Below are 26,039 nucleotides of genomic sequence, written 5' to 3'. Positions count from 1 at the left end.
TAAGTTCTCATACGATGGAAGTACCTCTGACTACCCCATTGGGATTTTGTTATCCTAATTTAAAAATGTGTAACCACTATTTTAACAATGGTTTGTGTATACTTACATTGGCGTCGCGCTCCTGCAGACACCTATTTTTAAGTTATACCCGTCATTTTCTTATGCGCCGAAAAGGAGAGACAGATGATTAACAACCGTTAATTTTAAAATGAAAGAATAACCCGGGCGAATAAAATGGGCATCTCGCTCATATGCAATCCGTTTGACGTGTGCTGTCAAATTAAATCTCAAAAAAACAATCAAGAGATTGCAATTGCATAGTACAAAAAAAGATGTCATAGGTACATTATAAAAAAGAAAAAATATAGTTCTTGGGTACAATTTAACCCAATCGGGTGTGCAACGTATTTACCTACTTAAATATTACAATATCAAAATTTTATTCATAGTCAACCGGGCGTGAGGCATCTGTTTGGGTCATTGGTCGATATAAAATCTCGGTAGGGTTTTTTTTTTAATTTCTGTCTAAAATTGAGGTGTTCCATAAATTTTATCCCTCCGGACTCGTGGTCACACCAGGTTGTCACACCAGTATGACAAACAGGAATTTTATTCTTGTTTGTCACACCGCTAACAATACAACACCTTTTATCACACCATTGTTAGTGCGGAAAATATCCCTATGATAAAAAATATATCGATATTTGCCATAAGGCATTATATTTGTGCAAAGAGATTAATTATGTTTAATAGTACATTCTTTTTGTTTATTCCTATCTTCTATCACTGGCGACCTAATGGATTTTTCCATAATTACCAGATTTTTTGTTTGATTTGATAATAAGTCATATTATCGCATTAACTACTTGGCCGGACAAATGGGGAGCTGAAGGCTCTAACCCGGTACAACATTTAAGACAACAGGCCTGAGGGTGCCCCATTGGGTGCCAACGTGAACCTCGTGAACCTCGGCTCAAGGTGAATGTTTGAAAGAATTAATCGACCCGATACCGATAAGTTTCTGTTAAATAAAGTATAATTTCGTAAATAAAATCAATTTTAATTTATACGCCGATAAACACAGCACTACTTATAATGACAAGTCAGGATAAACGGTGTTGTATTGTTAGCGGTGTGACAAACAAGAAAAAAATTCCTGTTTGTCATACTGGTGTGACAACCTGGTGTGACCACGAGTCCGGAGGGAATTTTATGCCTGTCGATTACCCGTCCATATCCTTTTCGACGGACTAAAGACAGGTAGGTATAACTTAAAATACTTAATAACTTAGATGGTGTGTACCGGAATCGGCATCATTATATGTTTATTCCTGTACATACCAATTAGATACATAAACTCACGCCCGTAATCCCTAATGGGGTGGGCAGAGACAAAGACAACTTGCAGCCACTGTTGATACGATGTCGTAAGCTGGATATGATGAACCTTATGGTGATAAGGGATCAGCCTATCGCCCATAACATTATTCCATCATGTTAGAGGACACAATCCCTCTGTCGGACCAATTAAATATATCAAATAAAACAGACATTTGAACAGTTAATATAAATATATTTTGAATTATTCAGAGGCTTTACAATATTTGGAAGAATTACTTGACAGCGTACATTATGACTATCAATTGAATACAACACTCAGCGGCCATACAATCTTACGATTTGTATAAAAATAATATTGTACAAGAAGCTATTTGTCTTCACTACACTTATATTACTTGGAAAAAAATAGTACTCGTTGAAAATTCTTTAATATTTCACAATATCACACTTCGGACAATATAAAGTCCCCCAGCCCACAACCCTTAGACGAAAATGTGTTATACAATGTACAAATTTGTACTTAGATATTTTTCCAAGCAATATAAGTTTCGTGAAGCAACTTTTGGCCTTTTGCTCGAATGAAAGCCGACACGGAATACAATAGAATACAATGTCTAAGTGGACAAGATATACAGATTATTATTAACGATAACAATGTTATACTAACACCAATCAAAAAGTTATACACGAAAAATCAAAATTTTATACTATAAAACACCGAAACTGCGTAAAATTTCCAATAATTCATGGCTATTCAAAATATTTGAATTTAAAAATATTAATGTTCTAAATTTGAAATAAATTGTTAGCGCGCATTGATGTACTTAGATAAAAAGTTAAAGCATATCTCGTACAAAAGAAATATTTTAATTAATTCGAAATGATTATACATTTTATTCATATTAGGTCCACTTTAGTCTAACAACGAAAAACATCGAAGCCCCTTCTAAAACGATCCTAGAGATATATAAAAATGCGTCACCATACAAAATGGTGCGTTTAGATTAATTTGCACTTTGTAACAAGACAAATTGAGGCCTAAATCAGGTTATTTCTAATCATTACAAGTATTGAAGTTAATATACAGATAGAACGGCGTAGAAATCTAGTACTTACGCTATTTTTATTGGGCAGTGAAAGAGAAGTTTCCTAGGGCTTATTGCTCTATAATGCAACTACCTAGTATAGAAGTATTTATTATAATTTCGCTAGTAAAAGTATATAAACTGATCGCGCCCCCAATTTGTCTGGACGAAGTATAATAGCTAAATTACCTTTATTTACATGCTGATTCTTCTAAATATTTGCATCTGAACAATACATACATTAAAACTTACAGCTAAAGAATGTTCTGTGCAATTGTCGGTGCTATTTCGATTAAAAAAGAAAAAAGTGTATTCTTCCTATGGCATCGTGGCGAACGTGCGATATTCGCAGTTTTTGTTTCATAAAACGAGCAGTAACAATTGCACATACCTTATCGCGACACTTACATGTACTATTTCATCTTATTGTTAACATTTATATGTTAGAATTTGGATTTAGGCAGTAATTAACTTATTTTTTTTCTATTAAAAGCTGAATTATGGAAAGCAAAGATGTGTGGAGTGTTTTTTTAACTATTGTGTTGTTGATGGTCAATTAAAGCCTAAACCCATATCACATTTTCAGCGAAAAAATGCCTCCAAGTGACACTAAGTGTTATGCGACCGAGATGAATAGGACATCGAAGTGATCAACCATGCGGTGTCCTACGCAACTCGGTCGGTTTACGCTAAATTGTGCGGTTCAAGGTACCCCCATTGCAGACCGACGTCTAAAACACATCCTTACTGACTGGCAATAGGTTACAAAATAACAAAGAAACTAACCTTTAAACATTTCAAAAATACATTCATTTTAATTTCATGTTAAAATTAAAATATTTTAGCGAAGCAGTGACGCAAAATATGTTTAAAATCTTTCATATTTAGTTATATTAAAAACTGATTTACAATATGCAAGTTGTTGCCTTGCTGTTCAAATGAAATAAGCAATCAATACGTGAACGTTCTCTGTTAACTTGTCAACGTTTAATTTTTAATTTCCCCCACATTCAAACACACAGCTCAGCACAGACGATATGTTTCTAACATTTCATTCACGCGGGTGCTTTCTTTTTACAATTCAGCTTTTTACAAATCTACTAAAGCTAAGCTTATGGCTAACTATTGATTTAGGCCTCGTTTATACGCGGACGCGGGATATCGCGCGGCGAAAACAAACGTATGGCGATGTGTGAAGTGTTCACATAGGCGCGTCTGCTTGATGATGAAACCGCTTAACCTCTTGCATCTCTTTAAACACGCGAAGCCTTAGGTGTAAATATGAAAAAGTATTTATAAGTTGATACAAAACCGTCTTAGCTTTAGTAGTCGTAAAAAAAAATAATGTTCGTAACATTTAAAACAAAGCGAAAAGAAGTGATTCACATTAAATTGTTTGATTAATATAATGAAATACGAGAAACTTAATCACTTCCTTAACAGTACTGTACTTATCGACATCTTAAACTGAAATACAACAAATCGGGAACAAAAGTAAGCAATAATAAATCCAAAAATATAATCTCTGCACTAAACAAATTTCAACAATTCCATTTTACAGCGACGTTATGCGTTCAAATATGAAAATAATAATGAGAAAACAATTTGTACCGAACTTAATTGTTACAGCAAACATTTAGGAATGTAACTTTTTGTAATAGCAAAGATAAAGAGATTGGAAAAGCACCCAAATATGAGTTTTACTCGGAAACATTTTACTAAAGTACTACTGACATTCCTTTGGTCTGATAGCCCTTAGAACTTTATACAATATACTTGTTGGAAAAACAAAATAAAATACGTAAATGCCAATAGCGTTTGAAAGATTTATGAATCTACCACCATCGTAATACGGATCGCGGGCGTCATTTTGCCTAACTGTTGAACGCTATCGACGTACGCGCGATAAATACCACGAACTTCAATAGAGGCTTCGTATTTATCTACATAGAAGCGTACACTGCGTCTATTGTTCAAAGCGCGCGATATATCACGTGCACTAAGATTTAAAAATACTCCTTACGGTGTTTTCACATCTGAGAATGATGGATCCGAAATGATCGTAGAACTATTTGTATAGTAGCTAACGCACTTCATCCGATATCTCTATGTATTTATCTATTATCCGTCATTTGCCGGACTCGAATCGAATGTAGCATGGTATAAAAAACCCAGGTATGGTCAATCCTATAACAAGCCGCCATTGCTAGCCGTTTAATGACGTACAAGTGTTGCCACTATGTAACCATTAAATTGGTATCTCCAACATTCTAAGGATGTAAATTTTATTATTGAAAATTAAGCGAATTAGAGGCTAATGTATTTAATTACTATTAGTAGTCACATATATAAAAAATATTAAAATTGTAAGTAAATCTTTTACTAAAAGTTCAAAACTAAATTAAATCATAAATCGTGGGGAATTTATTTTTTATGAAATGGCAACGCTGGGTTGGATGACGTCAGCTGGGCTAACCTTGAAATGTTAGCTGTCACTTTTGAGCATACCTGTAAGCACGCGACTCTTTCTCGACGCGACAGAGATCGTCTGTCTCTTTCTGTGCAGTACGTGTGTGACAGGTGACGTACGTCGAGGCAAGAAAGAGTCGCGCGCTTACGGTGCTAAGCCCGCTGGTTTTCTTATACCATAGAATGTAGTGCGTACGCTTAGGGTTACCAGACCGAAAAAATGCATTAAAAATAATCCCGGATTAAAAAGCTTTACATATACGGAGCTCACTCACACCAATCCACGTTACATAGCATTAACAGTAAGAATTAACGTCTAGATGCATTATTGCATTCCGATTGTATGATACAGCGCACGACTCGCGCGTGCTACGGGAAGCATGCTGACACTGGCTTCAGTGCGGACACCAGCTGTTGACAAATAGAGTACCTACATTAGTAATTTTGTAGTTGTGTATTGTATGTCAGGCTTGCTTATCAATCGGGGAGCCTCTTATTACCCCCGGTACCCCAGACATGCACTATCTTCATCACCCTAGGCATTATCTCGTTTTTCACAGGATCGGCCTACTTAACCTGAAGATTTGACAGGTCCGGTTTTTTACAGAAGCGACTGCCTGTCTGACCTTCTAACCCGCGAAAAGAAAACCAACCCAATACAGGTAAGGTCACATACCTCCGAAAATGCATTTCTCGGGAATGTGGGTTTCCTCGCGATGTTTTCCCTCACAGCTGAGCACGTGATAATAATTTATAATCCAAACATGAATTCGAAAACAAATTTGACAATCATTGGTTTAGGCCTGTGCTGTTTTCGAACCTGCGACCTCAAAGTGAGAGGCATAAACTTTTGTTGAAAAAAGTCATATCAGAATATGAATGTTTTAAAAGGCGTGGTTTTCACTATAAGGCGGCCGTGACCAGGGTTGATGAGGTTGGTAATCCAGCTCATAACCCACGTTGATAACCCGCGAAGAGAAAAGAGTGTATGGACCCTGTTCATTTGAGTAAATTACCTTAGTGTATAGCTTAGAGCAGTGCGCAGGTCCGTTTCTTCTTGAGCGGCTGCACGGGTATGAGCACAGCGCGTATCGCCTCGTCGAACACCGCCTTCAGCCCTTTCTGCGTAAGCGCAGAGCACTCGAGGTACTTCACCGCGTTTATCTCCTTCGCCATGCCAAGGCCCTGCAAGGAAACCACAGTCTTTAAAGCCTATTTAAAATACGAAATGCTGATAAACCGATACACTAACGGCTTCTCCAGTAGTTGGGTGACCATGATCCGGAGGTCCCAAGTTCGAATCCCGTTTAACAAAAAAACACTGTGCGACTATCAATGGTTAGGCCACTGCAGTCTGGTCACCTGGGGGGTTAAAATGGCCACATCGAAGCAATTCACATCTAAGAAAGCAATATTGCTTTCTTGAATTGCTTCGATGTGGCCATTTTAACCCCCCAGATTGAAGGGATGACAAAATATGAGGAAAATAATCTCGTGTCTTTCTTTTACAGTATTAGTGTATGCCCCGTACTCCTTCTGACCGAAGTATGGTTTTATATATAGAATATGAGTCATAGCTAACATTTTAATCAACCTTCCGTTTAGAAATAACAAAGAATACATTAATAAAAGCTTGTATAATTGAAATACATGTATATATTTTTTTTAGTTTATTGACCCCGGCGTGAGTTATTATCAGTCATAATATCAGCGAGTATTGAAATTGTTTATATTCATAACATATTTTATCTGGATCAGCCGTATAATATTGTGAAAAAGAAATATGTAAATTGAATATTATGTAAGTATTTATATTTTATTATATAATTAAATATTCGTATGCAGGGTGTTAGTGTCATTGTAACGAATACTGAGGAGGATGATTCGGACCATGATTCTGAGTTAATATTAAGTGGAATTCTTCATCTATGAAAAATTTTGTTTTTTTTTTTTTTTCATTTTTTTTTGTGTTCCATACTCTTGCGACGGAAAATTCCACTTGATATCAACTCAGAATCATGGCCTGAATCATCCCTCAAAGTTTTCGTTACGATGTCACTAACATCCTGTATATTCAATAAACGATATATTACTACTACTATTTATATGTAAATAGGACATAATCTGCTACTTTCATTAGGGGTTCTTAATATTATATTAAAAATTTTGAAAGACAGTCCTTAAAAATTGTGTTTGTATTCGTAGGGGTCCGTGGTTGACAAAGTTTGGGAAACGCTGACAGATATTATATTGTAAGTAAAGTGTGACTGACCTGTGGGTAAGTGATGGGCGTGAGTTTCTTCTCCTTGAGCTTCTCGATGGTGTCCTTGTCCTCGCGCAGGTCCAGCTTGGTGCCGACCAGGATGATGGGCGTCGACGGGCAGTGGTGCCGGACTTCAGGGAACCACTGGGGATGGCGGAGACGGGTTTGTTTACATTATGTTAAGAGACACGCCACTTTCGCTTCTTCCACTGCACTGTCACGATCCCAGTCCATCAAACTGACGAACTGATGACGGTAGTACTATTTGTTTGACAGTTTGCGCACTACATCCGTCATCCGATATCTCCAATTTTCTACTCTCCGCCATTCTCGGTCTCTGATCGTATAAGAATCGGATGCAGTGCGAAAACGTCCTTAGACTTCTTCAGTTGCCACAGTGGATACAGATTATCTTATCCGAACGGAACGGAATGAGATCAGATACACTAAAGTATGTACTGTCAGACATAAATAAATTATACGTAAGGGCATAATTAACAATTTTTACTTCATAACCTGGCCAAGTTCTATGGCTATAGAATAAGGAATAATACTACGTATAGAACGGCAACTCTCCGCACCCCACCAGCGTCTGAGCTAGGTTTACCTCACATAGTTTAGTCTTCAATCGTATGGCGTCAGACGTCACACACACACACACACACAGATGCTCGTGTACGAAAATGTCAGCGTGTGGTGTTTGTTTAAAACGAGGTTGTTTGTATGAAGTGGCCGGGGTGTGACCTAGCTTAAGAATTTTGTATTGTGCAATTGTTTGATGACTCAAATAAACAAAAAAAAAGAGATGCTGTTTACCTTAGCCCGAACGTTTTCGAAGGAGGCCGGGTTGACGAGCGAGAAGCATATGAGGAAGACATCAGTCTGTGGGTAGGATAGCGGCCGCAGCCGGTCGTAATCTTCCTGCCCCGCCGTATCCCATAGGCCCAGGTTGATCGGCTTCCCGTCCACCATCACGTTTGCTGAGTAGTTGTCGAATCTGGAAATTATTTAGAAGAATTTTTAAGAGACGAAACGATTGATGAATGTGGAGGAAGCAAGAGAAGTATGTCAGGATTGAAGCAAATGGATAGTCTCTGGTTCCTTTTACGGCTTAGGCGTGAGTTTATGTATGTATACATGTACTTTTAAAAGAGTGGATAGATACAGGGGGAAAGGATAACGATAAAGGATAGCCTAGAACCTCTCAGTTCACCGGGAGTACGGAGCATAAATAAAAACGTGTTAAATATGTTTGACCACCACATAGATGTTATTACAAACAAAGCCTTTAGATCTCTTGGGTTTGTTATGAGGGTCTGTTCACCTTTCCGAAACGGTCAATGCATAAAGAGTATTTACTGTACCTACGTCCGAAGTATTCTCGAATTTGCGTCCTGCATTTGGTCTCCACAATACAAAAAATACATTCAACAAATAGAAAAAATACAGAAGCGATTTGTAAGGTTTCTGAACCTTAAAACATTTACTCTTACTGTCTCTTATGAGGAAAGTTGTAAGAAAAACAATCTTCTAACTCTAAGTAATAGACGAACTCTTTTAGATATGATGCTGCTCTTTGATTTATTAAACTCAAATATGAACTGCACGGATTTAGCAGGTACTATAGGTCTACGAGCCTCGGCGCGCCGAACTCGTCGCACAAGTCTTCTTCATGTCCCTCTCCACCGTACTAACTATGGTGCTAACGAAACAACCACTCGTATTGCCAATACTTATAACACTTTATTTAAGCATACTGATCCATTTAACTGCGCTAAAACTACCTTTAAAAAACATATCACTCTCATTTTGACTAATGAGCCTGTGGAGTGAGTGTTGTTTTTGTTTTTGGCGAGCGGCGCGGATCTGCTACACTACTGTATAAGTATGCAGAGGTGTGGTGGGTCTTGCCGTTCGCAGGGGGACGACATAAGCGGCACTTGCTCCACATGTAAAGTACTTAGGTACTTTGTTGTTTTTAATTTTAGCGCTGCCCGTCACAAGCGTTTGACTATGACTATAATTATAATATGTATCATAACTAATATATAAATAATCTAAATAATATTTAACATAATACTGTGTGTTATATCGAGGTTTATAAGGATTAAGCGACACTTTGAGCGAAATTGACTTATACAATGTTTATGTATGTTTGTATGTACGTACTTATATGTTATATTTAAACAGGTATATTATAAAACTCATGTACTGGTTTCCATCGATCATAATAGCTTCCTTTCTTGTTATTAATATTATTATTTTCTTAGTTGTAATGTACAAGTCACTGTTTTATTTAATTTTTTTTTTAATTTCTCTTTTTCTAGACTGTTTTGTTTTTCATTGTATTACTTTGAACATCATTGCGTAATGCGCTTTACACTTGATAACATTTTGTAATTTAAAAAATATGGGGTAACCTGTTAATTGCTTAGCGTTTAGAATTAAGATTGTAACAACATCATTGAATACACATTAAGCTGTTGGATACCTGAATAATAAATAAATAAATAAATAAATAAATAAATACCACCGCGCTGCTCCATTGTGAGTTAGTGGAGATATTTTGGCTAGTAGCCACGATTGCAAGGCTCTATTTCCTTCGTTGCTTACTATTTTAAAACATTATAATATACTTAAACTATATTTTTTTAAAGTTTGGATCATAGATAATTGATATCACATGGTTTCCAAGGTTTGTGCCCGGTCAATAGCAATAGGCTCACTCCCTATTATGGGACTTTAACCCCAGCTACCCAGCCTAGCCCAGGCGCAATGCTATATTGTTATATATTTTTATGGGCTGAATTCACGTTATGAATAGAGAAAAAGTACAATATGGAATTACATTTTAAGCGAGGTTATATTGCTATGAAAAAGTTATACTTTGCACTTTAGCTCACGATTTTGAACGAGAGCCTCTGTCTTTGTCGTAAATGCATCAAAGAAAAAGACTAGTAAGACCTCCAAAGCGAACGTCGCTTTTGCAAAAGTACAAGTAAGCATTTTAATACTGCAACTCCATTGTGATATTAATCTTTTTCCTTTTTAAGTCTGTCCGACGTCCGTATTTCTACGGTTGGGAATTAACAGGATCAAAAAATTAAAACAGACTGCTCTGGGATAAAGAGGTGTTGTTTAACTTTAGACGTATTGTATATGGCATTTGGGTAATATTTGAATTTCTTTTATCGAGTGGGTTGTGAGGTGGACTACCAACGTCAACAACCCTGGTGTCAGGGTTACTATTGAGCCGCCAAAGGCACCTGACATAACTCATGTAACGACTACGTACGATCAGTAAGTAGTAACCGGGACCAACGGCTTAACGTGTCTTTCGAAGCATGGATCGTCTTACTTTCTGACAATCAGGTGATCAGCCTGTAATGTCATAACCAAACTAGGGATCACAAAGTGATTTTTGTGATATGTCCCCCACTGGGATTCGAACCCAGGACCTCCGGATCGTAAGCCCAACGCTTAACCACTGGACCACAGAGGCCGTTATATATTTCAAATAAGCTGGTAATACGATAAGTGCTTCGGTAGTGTGTTACTACACTAAAAAAACCCGTAACCAAATTGGACCATTTTTTTTTTTTTTATTTATTTATTTGGATCAACCAACAATGATACAATATGGTTTAATAATTAATATTACAATATTTGACTTGGTAATTGTACCACCAGCGGCGTTGACCGCATTTTACTAAATAAGTAAAGAGGAAGCAGATCGAACCTCACACTATTACAGTAATTAATTAATACAATAAAGAGAAAAATGTAACGAAATGTATCAATACAACAGACAATAAGTTTTAACTATTGCTTATTACTTAGTATTGATGAAGTAGAGATAATTAGAGTAAATTACAAGATGATAGTATGATACTGTAATACTATGATTGTACCAACAGTTGCGCACCCGCCCAGCCCTACGATAAAGGATTATCTTGGGATCAGTGTAAAACCACTGGACGGGTGCGTTTACCCCGACGACAGCAATTACATGGAAGAAACAATAAAATTGTTACTTTTAAGTATTAAGTTGAGTCCCGTTCTCGGAGCCCTTCCAATAACATATGCCTAAAGGTACCAACTCGCAAATTTTGCATATCAAGATGACTGAAATGTATATTGTAAGTATTCACAATACGACATATGGGTGACCTTTTTCCAGAATTAGTACGGCAATGTTTATATGCAAACAGTTTATGAGTATTACGAACATGTGATCGTCGTGGCACATTATAGTGAAGCCCACCAATTAGGTCGATACAGTCATACTTATGATGGCATATATCATACAGCAACATTGTCTCGAGATACAGACGTCTGGATGATAGTGTAAGTAAGTTAAATTTATTCAATTGTACGGGGTACGACATACGACTACGGCAGCACTTGAAAGATGTACGTCGAAAGAACTTTTTTTGTAAGGATTCTAAGATTTTTACGTATTTATCATAATAGGGGTTCCAAATGGGTACTGCATATTCGAGTTGTGGTCGAATGAGTGACTTATATATATATATAAAAACGTAGATAGGCGGGTAAATTGAGAACATGAACGCATGACAAAGCCATACATTTTATAGGCTTTAGCAGTGATTGTCTCTATATGAGTATCAAGATGCAGCTTAGCGTCAAGTATCACGCCAAGGTCCCTGATAGATTTGACGGAATCCAGATGCACACCACACAACACATAAGAATAGTTGCTTACAATCCTTTTCTTAGTAAAAGTTATACTCTTGCATTTATTTAAGCTGAGGGATAACTTATTTGAAATGCAGTAGATAGAAAAACGATCCAAATCCTGCTGGATATAGATGTGATCATCATAGGAGCTAATGGTATGAAATATTTTAATATCATCTGCATATAGGAGAAAGTTGCAAAACTTAAAACAGCGATGGACATCATTAATAAACAGGATAAAGAGCAGCGGTCCCAGTATGGACCCCTGGGGAACACCGGAGGTCACTGGCACAAATGCAGACTCGTAACCGTTGATGACCACTTTTTGTGTGCGATTGGAAATGTAAGACTTGAACCAACGCCACAAACTACCCCGGATACCATTGTAGGCTAACTTCTCCAAAAGAATTTTATGATCCACCCTGTCAAAAGCTTTCCGAAAATCCGTGTAAATGGCGTCAGTTTGTATGTTCTCATCTAATTTTTCAAAAAGATATGAAGTATATAAGATTAAGTTTGTGGTAGTTGATCGACGCTGAACAAAGCCATGCTGTTGTTGTATAATAATAGGATGTAATGATGGATATATGTTACTATGTACGAGTTTTTCGAAAAGCTTTGACAGGGCGGGTAAAATTGAGATAGGCCGGTAATTTTCAATATCATCCTTCGATCCTCCTTTGTGCACTGGCACAATTCGTGCAGATTTCCATATTTTAGGAAAATATCCTTCACGCAAACTTCTATTGTACAAATAGTGTAACGGCTTAGTAATTATATCAGCAGTATACTTAAAAAAGGAAGGGGGAATGTTGTCCACACCTGCACCCTTTGTTGCGTTGATAGACAATAATCCCTTGTGTACCGATTCTAAGCTTAAAACGATGTTACTTATGATTAAATCAGAAGAAGTATTTGTATCTGGGATCATGTCAATGTCGAAATTATTTGTTATACGCGATGGTTCGAAAACTGAACTAAAATAGGAAGAGAACAGATCGCATATGGCGTCAGGATTAGTAGCACTAGTGTTATTATAGTGCATCTTACTTGGTATGTATGTAGATTTTTTATTTGTATTTATGTATGTCCAGAAGTATTTTATATTATCTACTATACTATCTTCAACTGTCTTAATATAATTTTGGTAACACTTATGCGATTCAGCCTTAAATCTGTCTCTGTAGAGAGAAAATTCATTATAATGCGAGATGTCTTGGTACACTTTCCATTTTATCCAGGCCTGATTTTTGTTTTTAAAGATGTGTATTAACGACTTTGTAAACCAGCTTGGGTACTGAGATGACTTAACCAATGTAGTAGGTACATGTTTACGTATTACCGCATAAAGTGTTTCATAGAATGTTGATACCGCTTCCTCCACAGAAGCAGAGCCATACAAGTTGCTCCAGTCTATTCCAGCCAATTCGGCACAAACCTTGGAATAATCGACCTTAGCGAAGTTAAACCTGATTTGAGGATTCCTATGTAAAGGCAGCAAGTTATTACTGAACGGTATGACACAATAGAATGCAGGATGTTGGTCATCTATCGGCACCAGCGTGACAGGTGTTAAGAAAGATCTGCTATCGACTAAATTTGTTATAAAAAGGTCTAGGAATCTATCAAGATTATTTTTGAATGTGTTTAATTGGTAACCATTTATTAATGACAGAAAGTTTATGAAAAGTTTGCTTTGTGGGCTGTTATCCGCACGAATTATAGGAATGACATGTATGTTGTTACAATCTTGCCATCCAAGTGTTGGCATATTAAAATCTCCGGCTATTATATAATTATTGACATCGGGAGACTGTAAATACAAGCTTAGGTATTTAAAGCAGGATTCGTAGGAATTTGAGTCGAGACTCGGTGGGATGTATACGGCGCCTATCAAACAACAATAATTTCGAATGCGTAATTCAATCATAATATGGTCAATAAGTGGCGAGAGCGCAGGTACCGGCGGAGGCGGAGGGGCGCACAGCGTCGCGGCCAGCTCGCGCCGCACGGCGCCGCGGCGATGAGTACCCCCCCGCCGTCCTTCCGCCCGCACCTCGGAAGGTCCCTGTCGTAGCGGAACACTCGATATCTATCATCTATAAACTCACTGTCCAAAATCCTACTTTGAAACCAAGTTTCTGTAAGTATTAAGACATCATAGTTATGCTGCAATATGCCCATATAAATAGTATGGAGTTTGGTTTTAAGCCCGCGGCAGTTCTGGTAATATACAGACAGTATTGTTTTATGCATGTTTAATCAAACCAGTATAAATCTGCAACCGCGATAGCGCGGACAAACAGACAGACAAAGGGATGAAACTTATCACCTCTCCGCGCAACGTCGGGGCTTAAAAAAATAGGATGTCATAACAATAAAGTTCTTACGAAATCGTACACACACAAACATACATAAAAACTCACGCCTATTTCCCACCGAAATCGTAAATAATCGAATTTACGAAATCGTATTCATTGATGAATATCGAAGCTAACTAAGAAAAACTAATGTCAACTCTCTGTCTAACCCATTACGTACTGTTACTGAGGAGGATGAATGTACCTAGAGTTACATAGAAAAGAATCGATCTCCTTAATCTCGACTGATACATCACTATGCTAATGAACGTCACAACACTGGCTGTCATACTTTGACAGATCTAATTTTTACCGCGCATTGAAGCTATTGTAAATGTTGTTATTGAAAAATAACCATTAATTTTACTGAACTAGTCTTTCTGTTCAATAGTACAGACCCAACTTAAAAACTACTCAAAAGTTATGAGCAAAACTTCAACAAAAGGAACATTCAACAGTTACTCTTAAAATAACTTGTTCCGAGGATTCAATATTTATGAGTGTTGAATACAAAGAAACGCAGACGTTTAGAACAACGTAATATCTCGAAGGAAATATAAAATACTTTCAATCGGTTTGTTATTCCATATGGTACGTACGTTAAAAGAGACGGTGCACACTGCAGATTTTAATCGGCTGACTGTTTTATCGGGTAGAGAATGGTGCTAATTCCTGCAGACGCTATCTAATTTTATTTTAAGTTATACCTTATCCGTTGAAAAAGAAAGGGACGGGTAATCAACAGGCATGAAATTTATGGAATACACGTCAATTTTAAGCATAAATCTAAAACAACCGTCTAAGAATTTTACATCGGCCAATAACCCGACAGAGTTAAGTAGACAGCACGTCAAACGGATTACATACCAGCGAGATTTATTTTATTCGCCCGGGTTATTCATTCGTTTTAAAATTAACTTGTTGACAATCATCCGTCCCTTTCCTTTTCGACGGATAAGAAAATGACGGATATAACTTAAAATAAAATTAGGCGGTATCTGCAGGAATCGGGGCCAATTGGTATTAACGGCCTCCGTGGTCCAGTGGTTGAGCGTTGGGCTCACGATCCGGAGGTCCCTCGAATACCGGTGGGGACATATCACAAAAATGACTTTGTGATCTCTAGTTTGGTTAGGACCTCCGGATCCCAGCGCTCCACCACTGGACCAAGGAGGCCGCTATCACATGACTACGTAACTGCGATTGCAGCTTACTCGTTGCACGTTCAATAGCTGCCCATCCGGCGACATTTTATCGCAATCCAAACGATAGCCGTTAATTTATCTACTGTTAGATAGAACAGAATCGATCGTCCTAACCTCGACTATGCTAATGAACGTCACAACACTGGCTGCTGTACTAACTCATAGCGCGCATTGAAGCTATTGTAAAATGCAATTTATAAATATAATCACGAAACTTGTACTTTGCTTAAGTAGACGTTCTGTTTAATAGTAGGTATATAAAGTCTGTAGTGTGTCCAGGCTCTTACAATGGTATAAACCATAAAAGATTCATAAAGCGAATCATATCTTCTTTGTTTTCTTTCTCATGCCAATATTTATTTGTCTGCGTTCTTACTCGACTCATACGAGACAGAACTTCGCCTTAAATCCCTTTTGTAAGTCTGGGGGATTATTCCCGAGCTGACTTGTAACCGGGATATGTTATTTTGTTATATTTATTTTGACATCCAATGCAACTTTATTTTTTATGAATTGTGTACTGTTTTCATACGCTTAAGTGTTATAAGAGCATGTAGTTTCCATTGCAGAGTATAGACCTTTCTTTTTTATCCCTTACCTATATATCTATCATCGTTATCATTGATTGTCCCAACTTTATCGCTCTTATTAATTTTTCTGGGCACCCTCAGGCTTGTTGGCAAAACTGCGTACTAGGTGAGCGCCATCGCTCCCCAGCGCTCCCTATTTGTTCGGCAGGTAGTATAATGTTACCGAGACAAATCTAAAAAAAATACATCTCGAAACAAAGGCAAAGATTCTCTTAGAGTTATAATGCGAGTGATTTTAGTTTTGAAACTATACTTCTCAACCAAAAAATCGAAACACTTCTGAATGTTGTCAACAAATCACGAGCTAATTTTTGAATTAAAATTTGGAACATCTTTAATTAAGAATTACAAACTTAAGGTTTTTAAACCCACTGTAAAAATACGTTTATTTTTAATTCGTATTTAATATTTTTCTGAGATTAATTACGATACATAAATTTGCGAGGTTTTTCTTTTTTTTTTGATGAGAAGTGTAGTGTATTTTCGTGATATTTAAGATACTTACACTGTAGGAATGTACTCCCCGGGGAAGGCGTTTGTCGTGTAGCTGATGAGCAAACATGTTTTACCGACGGCACTGCAGACAAAGAAGGAAGGTTAACTATGAAAGTATTAAGCCTCGAGCGACAACCGTCTGGCCTGGTATCACGGATTGTGACTACTATTTATACTCTAAATTTAGAAAATCAAACACTACAACAGTTTCTTTATTGACACAAATTGAAAAAAAAAAACAACATTGACACAATACAAAATATTCCATCATTAAATGTAAGAACGCACGTTAAGCCGTTGATCCCGGGTTAATAGCCCAAAGACCTTCACCAACCCGCACTGGTGGAGTATGCTCCAAACCCCCGTGGTTGACTGAGGGGAATCCTGTGCCCGACAGTGGTATGTATATAGGCTATTTATGGTAATAAGAATATTAATAATATGAACGCAATCCATTTACGGTTATGCGTATTAATATACACTTAAGTACCTTGTCTCACTCTCACTAAATGTCAAATATGATAATGCGACATGGTTCTAAAGTGGGTACATAATATTGCTCTGCTCATGTATGACCGTACTACAAACAGAAGGAATGACAGACAACTTAATCCACATGCGAATTTGCAATCCACTATGATATCATAACACTGAGCTTGTAACATAGAAAAAAGAAGGATACTTTGTACAGAACGGTAACTCTCCGCCCCGCACTAATTCGTATCGGGCGCCTACCTCACCCCCTCTGTGGGTTTTACTTTAGTCTTGAATGGCCGTAAGCGGCCAAGGAGTAAAGGAGAGCGTACGAACTGTCTGTATCGCTCGCACTTACAAGTTAGGCGGCCCACTGTAAAATTTTATTTATGGAGTGTCCTATCTATTGAGTAGTTTCCTAGGTCATAGACGAATTATAAAATTCTGATTACTAAATAAAGACAGATCTAAAGGTGTCAAAAAACGTTTTCTTTTTTCTTATTTACTTAACCTTTTTTTTTATTTAAATTTTAATAAATAAAAAAGGAAATAATAAGTACGACATTTTATCACGTTTTGCTACGACATCACGGGTTGCTTACATACTCCATAGTAATTTCGTGTTTTGACGTTTAGTAAAAGTATCTGATTTGACTAGTTGGAAACTAGCCCATTAACAATAGATAGAGACATCACTTTCTGACCTAAAAAATACAACCTAACTAGCACTTAAGCACGCACAGGCTAAGGATGAAGGATGCGATAACTTGAACTATACAACAACTACCATGCATATCGCGCGCAACTTGACGATAACAACCCCGTAATATGACCGCCGCGATATAGCTAGGCGCTGATTATCAGCACCCAGCTGTAGCTAGACTATGGCATTTGCTGAGCTATTAATTAATTAATTACCCTTAAACAATGTGAAATTATGCTTTTTGCGAATAAATATTTATCTTCTTTTTTCTTAAAAATCCTATTTATTTTATGTATTTAAATATTAAAATCTGATTAATTATATCATTATTGAATTTATAATTGAAAATACAAACCACGAAAAAGAAAACTATAAAATGTTACTTAAATACACCTAAGTTTCGATAATATTGAGTCATAAAACCGCAAATACATACTTAATAGTTTGCTTCCACGAATAATTAACTTAACCGCATCACTGCAAGTAACTATGCTAAGAGCATTAGCGCTCAGACCGCGTAATCTAATATCTAGTAAACTAAAAGATAAATTGCATCGAATTATATTATACAACATAATACTTCTATAATTAGTGAATTACCCGTCCGAGTTACAATGTCGTCGGAATCTCTGCACGTTTGGGGGTCAGAGTGCTATTCCACTTGGCCGCATGATATCGCCATACCATATTCTAACCTCGTATCGCGTTGAGGACGACATCCTGTCAGATACTCCCAGGGCTGAACATAGCAGATTATGGAAATGTCGATGTAAATAGCACTGTTATTGAGTACGTGGGTGCTTAGCTAATTCGCTACGAATTCGCTACGCGGGGTTTGAACAGACATACATAGTAAGAACCGAAGCCTTGGCCAAGTTGCAAACAATTCGTCACTGATGTCGCAAACAGACGTATCTGAATTTTCTCACGAATCTGATTTGCACCTTTTGCTATTGGCAATATGACACAAACTATTTTAGCAAAGAATTGCAGATACGTCAGTTTGCAAATTCAGCCGCGAATTATGATAATTGACGGTGACAGCGATAAAAATGTATAGGATTGACATAAGGTGACAACCGACATAACCCATTTAATTTTATAGAATAGACGCCCATGTTCTAGTTATAATTATGTAAGTTAATAACTTTGGTTAGGTTAAGTTTACGAACGAAAATAAACACTCGTTTTTATTATGATAATAAAAACTGTATTATTTTACTACTCCCTTTGGTTGATTTTCTACCGGGTGAGAGCCCTCAACGCTTCCCATTTCCGGCCAAGTAGTTAATGCCATCTGCGGCAAATCTACACTAAGTCACGTCAAAAAAATTGCTTGACTTGCCCCGTAAGTAGTTAATGCCATCATCTGAGGCAAACGGAAAAGTAAGTCACATCAAAAAAGAAAAATCATTTTTGGTTGATTAAGAGGAGGCCTGTGCCCCGGCAGTGGGACGTCTTTAGGCTATTAAATTTATGCTATGCTTCATTATTTTTACTATACATTTTTTTGGTTGATGGAGAGTCAAAACCTTTAATTATTTACGCTATGTTATTTGTGTATCAAGTTCGTTAGTGCCATCCCTAACACCGTATAATGACGGATCGACGACTGCCCGCACATAACCCCCGACCCGCGCGTACGCAACTTTCGTCTCCCTTTCGCGCCAATTTGTGTGTTAGCACGGATTGAGAACACAAGACAAATTGATTTGTTATACATTGTCATTTATTGTTGCTTTAACCAACCGTGGGAATGGTAGAAGGGAATTAATATGCGTTCATGTATGGCTCAAAACCACGAAGGTGGCGAATTTGGTTTGGAAGCTCGTAAAATAAAATATACAAATGAATAACGTTAAATAAGAATTGAATACTATCGAGATCAGTTAGATGTATGTATACCTAAAATTTATAATTTGAAAAATAAGTTATTTTAAATAATTTAAAAATAAATATGTGTAAAAAGTCATTTCGGGAACGCGTCCAAAACAAAAAATTCCAACTTCAACTTACGTTAACAAATAGTAAAATCGTTTATTTTAAATTCTCAATGTTCAATTGAGTTTGTTTATTTCCTAAACAATTATTATCTTAAAGCCAAAATAAAGAAAATAAAATAATTTTAAATACGGCACTTGTCAATAGTTTGTCCAAGAAATCAAACGTCATATCCGTGAACACAGCATTAGGTAGTGAAAACTTTTATTCTTGAATGCCAGTTGCGGCGCTAGTGTGCTTTAGTAGCGAGCAATAATGTTGTGAGGCCGGCGACATTTGTTTTGTATGTAAATAAATAACAGTTTAAGTGGTAAGTACTATTATGTTCTTGTATTTTTTACCGTACCTTAATTATACGTCATTCCGGGAATGGGTAAAATAGGAAATCATATTAAAATAACTGTTACTTAATTAATATTATGTAAAATTATAACTGTTTACTTCACAATTACCTTGAAATAATATGTCTAAGACGGCGACCATCAGAATTACAAGCGCGAAATTTCGAAAACGTCATTTCGGGAACAGTCATTTAGGGAACGTTCCCGGAGATGATGACGCGTTCCCGGATTGACGTAGTGGGTTCTGATGATATGATATGAATTTTGAAAAAATATTTTGTTAAAACTCAAAGAATTTCTTATGTTTTCAGTAAAAATGAAACGAAACGAAGACGAGAAAAAGAAGAAAACTTAAAAAATAACTTAAAGAAAATAGTTCATCTTATACCTATAAAACAAAGGGAAAACGCCAATGCATGAAATCGCAAGTTATTAGTATCTTATGTGACATTTGAACAAATTATAGAGATAACACCTACACCGTCACTGAAAGTTGAAAAGAATAGCGAGTATTACCATTTTACGTCTAATTTGAGAATGTTAATTGTCTTATTTTCTTGAGGCTATTCTATTATTGAAAAAAAAGTTTATTGTAGTACTGTTGTTGTTTTGTAGTTTAAAGTGCAACATTTAATTCGATTATTTTCCATGAGACTATAATTAAAGACTGATCAAAATTAATACGCTAGGCATAGTTTAAACTAATTCAAAGTTGAGTTTGTGATTGTAACAGTTAGTAAAGTATTAAGAAGAGTTTTGTTACCAGTTTCCTTTTTATAATTTCCGAATTCTATATTTTTTGGTTATAATAATATACCAAATAATATTTCTAAACAAGATTAAAGAAATCACAAAACTAAATTTTCGTATTTATTACTCAAAAATACCTTTACCTGTAAGAAAATCCCAACAGCATCATTCAGTGAACACCTTAGTCATTCCGGGAACACGACAGCATTTTCGGGAACTCTACTTTTATTTGCCTTTATAATACTAATTTCAAATATTATTGAACATTTAAATATGCACTTACAAACATAATAAAGTTATTATTATAGTAATATCTAATTTTACTTCTCAAGTCATCTAAATTTTGCTATATTTTGAATTTGGTGCTTGAAATTAAAAAATTAGCTACTTTTTAATTTTCAATTTGATAATTTTTATAAATATCCATGTTTATTCAGCGAATTTCTATTTACATTTAAAAAAATATAGTAAAATGCAATTAAAAATGACAATATTTTACTGCTTTCTGTAAATATTATATTTAAAAATAAATATTTAGTTACGTTCCCGAAATGACGATTTTTACTGCCGAGTTACCTTAAAATCGCTTCAATTTGAAAAATTCTGAAATCTGTGCGCGCCCCTTTTAAATATGTTAAGTTTAATAACTAATAAACCATTTCTACTTCTTTATTTGGCTATTGCTTTTAACATTGTATGCTCAAATTGCAAACCTGAAATTCGCCACCTTCGTGGTTTTGAGCCGTATACTTTATTTCAATTCCATAACTATATTTTCATGTCGCTCTATAGACAAGGTTCGATTCCTTTGTCAATATCTACGACTTACCCAAATCATAACCGTTATGAAACATCGTATGGCGCCTTGTATCGCTTCAAGGTACATCTTCAAATACAGGAAGTTATTATTAACTTATTAACGTAAACGAAAAAATATGCCTGAATCTTTTTTCTTTTGGATCCGTGATGGTAGCCCAGTTGGTAGAACGCTCGCCTCCCACTTTGAGGTCGCTGGTTCAAATGCAGCACAGGTCTAAACCAATGATCGTCGACCTTGTTTTCGAATTCATATTTGGATCATAAATGATTATCACGTGCTCAGCGGTGAAGAAAAACATCGCGAGGTAACCCACATTTCCGAGAAATGCATTTTCAAAGGTATGTGACCTAACCTTTATTGGGCTGGTTTTCCCTTCTGTAAAAAACCGGACCTATCAAATCTCCAGGATAATGCTTAGGCAGATGATGCAAATATCCAGTTAAAACTTATGTATGTCGCCAAATTACGTAAGTTCGAACTGGATATATGCAAAAATACAAAAGATTCTAAATTATTTTTTTACGGTGATGGATGAATGAATAAAAATGGGTGAATAAATGTCTGAAATAAACATATTTTGAATTTTAATTTGGTAATGACATTGACTTCCGGTGTTCGAAAAACTAACCTTCAACGCTTTTACTTTATAATCTCATCCACAGTGCCATAAAGAAAAGAAAATAAATGTTCAAGGAAGGCTTATTTTTAAGTAGCAACATTGTAATCTGTCAGTTAGTAAAAGGACTTAAGACCGCGTGTGTAGGTATGTCATTAATCATTAACGCCACATGTGTTCCCTTCAACTGGCGTGCTACTGTTTGCGTCGTAAGATAGTCTACTCTACACCTGCAAGAATCGAATTCAAAATGTGTTGTAAGTATTAATCGTATTAGATTTATGCTTCGTTTGTCCCATTGAGTTTTGTCCCACATTAAAACATCCTAGGTCGTCCCAAACAATATGCTTCCTTCGTCCCTAAATATAATTTTGATCATTTTATTCCCTTCGATCTGTTTTATATTCCTTATCCGGCCTATACTTTTTATATTTTGCTTTGATTAAACTTACCATTTTTTACAATCATCTCTCTCTCTCTCTATTTAAGAGCTGCGCTCTTGTCGATGGAGTAACCGCCATTCCTCTCTTCTTCCCGCCAAAACTTTCACCTCCCGATACGACACGACCTGCACCTTCTCTTTTATTTGTTTCATAAATGTTATCCTAGGTCTACCCCTTCCTCTCTTCCCTTCAATTTTTCCTTCTATAATGTTTGTTATAAATGAATCGTGTCGTATCAGGTGGCCAATCATATTTCCTCTCCGGTTCTCTATAGTCTTCAATATGGTTCTCTTTTCTTCAACTCTTTCCAGCACTTTTTCATTTGACACCATCAATCAAGTAGGTAAAGAAGTGATTAAAACAATTTAACCGACTTCAACATCTGTCAATGTGGGACCAAACTTCAGGACGAACGAAGAATAAATCATAATATAATATTATCATACAGCCACAGCAGTCCCGTGGTTGAGCGCCCATGTAATATGGGACGAGCCTAATGCCATTAATCGGGCACAAATCGTGGAAACCACGTGGATCAAGAAGCTCATCAAAGTATACAATAAGATACGTGAAAAAAAAAACGGACCCACTAAAATAATGACTTGTAAATTACGCGAATGGCTAATTACTATAGTTTTTAAGTATTCGTAAAATTTTGATATTTGCATGCTAATAATAATTAGCAGGATAGAGATTCTGTAACACTGACTTATACCATACTGTGACTCTGTACCCCTACCTGTCCTAAGCGAATAAATGATTTCCGATTTCAAAATTGAGAAATCGTCACTCAGTCAATACACGCTTGTGGCCCTAAGGTACCTATGTAGATGCACTGTCTGTACCATTACCAAATATAATTAGGACCCCAATACCGACCCCGCCGGCAGGACCCCGATACCGACCCCGCCGACGTGGTCGACGATTTTCCTGAATCAGTTCTTATCGCTATCGAGCCGAGGTACGCGCTTATCTGGGCACCCTCAGGCCTGCTGTCTTAAACGTTGCACCGGGTGAGAGCCTTCAGCGCTCCCCATTTGTCCGGCCAAGTAGTTAATGCCATCTCCGGAATCTACAATAAGTCACGTTAAAAAAAAAGTACCATTACAAACTCAACGAGTAGTCTTAACCAACCGTAGTGTCGCGAAATCGGAACTCCGCGGGAGAGAACACGGGCGGTATAAATAAATTAGTTACCGCGATCATTCATCGCTTTGTCACTACAACTCGAATCGTTACTACACTCGTAAAAAGCATTTAATTCATGTTCTCAGGGAGTAAAAGCTGTTTCTAATGCCTATGATCTTAAACCTAGTGGACAGAAGTATATTATTCGCATGAGGAACTAAGTACCCACGCTTCACCGAGCTTTCTGTTAGACCAGCGAGTTAGGTGGTGAGCCGTATCGCTGTCTATAATGGTCGAGCCTACTTACAAACTAAATTGCCTATTGCTTATTTTATTTGAAACATGTAATAAAGCTTTTATTGCTATCTGTGAAACTACATTATGCTATTTTTTTTTCTCTGAGATCGTTTTACCGCAAATTAAGAGGTATTTCACCCGACCACCGCGAAATCGAAAGGAGGGTTAATTAAATTGTTATTTACTTTAATTTGTCTTAGCCTTCACGAACAAGTTCTTTCTGAGTACCTTTGACCTAGACTGACAAATCTGATAGGTCTCGGCTCGGCCTACTCTTGTCGAAATTATTTTCATTTTTCAAGCATTATGCGTTTGTGGTCAGATGGTTAAAAAAAATAAAAAGGCTACATCAAAGCAATTCATCTAAACCAGCAATATTGCTATTTGACATTTCTTTGCATTGCGCACTTGCTTCTACAGGCGCAAATGTCAAATTGCAATATTGATTTTTTTGCATGAATAAATTGCATGTGTCATTTTTGACCCTTCTGGATTCAAGTGTATATAATCCAAGTGAACTTCATAATATTCTGTTCAAAAATGGAACTGATTTTTTGGTTTAATACAATTAACGTAGGTATTGATTGACTATGCATACATATGTTACTAAAAAACTATTAATAGTATCCCGTTTGTCAGAAAACGCGTCATTATGAACGTGATAGAATTTTATTGCTGTTTGTTTACGTCATTTATTAGCGGAAAAAGGTATTGTGGCCTAACAATTGTAACTGTAAAATACTGCCGCTACTCGTAGTATAACAACTGAATAGGTACCTTCTTCTTATAGTGTGGGTTGTGAGGTGGAATACCAGCCTCAGCCTGGTGTCAGAGTTATGATTGTGTCGCCAAAGGCCCCTAATTCACATATTATAAGACATTGTATATTAGTAACGTAATTACTGTACCATTGAATTTTAAAGATATGGTTTTATTGATATCACAAAGTCATAACACAATTGACATACATCACATTTATGTTAACACAAAACAAATTGGTTTAGAGAATCAATATGGTTTACGCTATTCCAAAGGTCATAGGTGTGTGTTTTTATGTATTAAAAAATAAAAATATAAGTTTAAAAACTAAAACCCGTCTACCGAAAAATTACGCACTAAAAGTATATTTTTTATATTTTAGTATTTTTTGGGGCGCAGCTGAAAATCACTCAATGTCGGAATGCCACCACATTTTGCTGAGCTGATGTCCCTTTTTTAGAGATAAGGTTTAAAATTATTTTGTTCACTCCTCTATTCTGTGTGTATACCTACTTATTTCTGAAATAAATGATTTTCTTTACAACATGAAACAGTAGAAGTAGGGCCCTGTGCTGGGGGGTTTTCTGGCCACGTCTTTCCCTCAACGATACCGCTTCCGATGTGGTGATAGTTTTACAGCCAGTTTATAATTAATAATTAAATTTAATTTTTAATTAATCGTAATTTAATTTTTGACGTTCAAAAAGCGCTAACTATTTAAGCCAATTTTGAAGAAAAATTTGAATTTTGGTTTTTTTTTCTTTCAAACGAGAAAATATTCCTCTGAAATTCTTCCATATAGTGGTGTTTAGGTGATAACTGTGGTCATATGCCGTAGTAAGCAAACTCTTAGGACAGATTGGCATACAACAACGACTAACTTCATCGTGCGTACACCAATTATAAGTGGTCAAACACATACCCCTCCTTTTTGCGTAGTCGGGTAAATACGTACATACACTGCTGGGCATAGGCCTCCCCTCAATCAACCGCAGGGGATATGGAGCATACTCCACCACGCTGCTGCAATGCGGGTTCGTGGAGGTGTTTTTACGGCTAATAGCCGAGACCAACGGCTTAACGTGCCCTCCGAAGCACGGAATCATCTTACATGATTCAAGCCTGAAAAGTCCATACCAAACAAAGGACAGTCTCACAAAGTGATTTCGACAATGTCCCCATCGGGAATCGAAGCCGG

The 26,039-nt window shown here is 36.6% G+C and overlaps 1 protein-coding gene across 1 annotated transcript in view; it reads right to left on the bottom strand.

Annotated features, from left to right (window-relative positions):
* Nucleotides 1-4,647: 4,647 nt before the first annotated feature.
* LOC126368789 (ras-related C3 botulinum toxin substrate 1) overlaps nucleotides 4,648-26,039 on the bottom strand; it is a 41,459-nt gene continuing 20,067 nt past the window's right edge. Inside the window, exons 2-6 of the mRNA XM_050012941.1 lie at nucleotides 16,520-16,591; nucleotides 7,975-8,155; nucleotides 7,168-7,302; nucleotides 5,912-6,080; nucleotides 4,648-5,306 (exon numbers count right to left, since the gene is read on the bottom strand). Coding sequence (XP_049868898.1) covers nucleotides 5,925-6,080; nucleotides 7,168-7,302; nucleotides 7,975-8,155; nucleotides 16,520-16,591 — 544 coding nt within the window. The 3' untranslated portion in view covers nucleotides 4,648-5,306; nucleotides 5,912-5,924. The remainder of the gene's footprint in view (nucleotides 5,307-5,911; nucleotides 6,081-7,167; nucleotides 7,303-7,974; nucleotides 8,156-16,519; nucleotides 16,592-26,039) is intronic.

The sequence above is a fragment of the Pectinophora gossypiella genome, chromosome 8 (assembly GCF_024362695.1).
Source record: "Pectinophora gossypiella chromosome 8, ilPecGoss1.1, whole genome shotgun sequence".
Lineage (NCBI taxonomy): Eukaryota > Metazoa > Arthropoda > Insecta > Lepidoptera > Gelechiidae > Pectinophora > Pectinophora gossypiella.
This window is presented reverse-complemented; position numbering and strand designations above follow the sequence as displayed.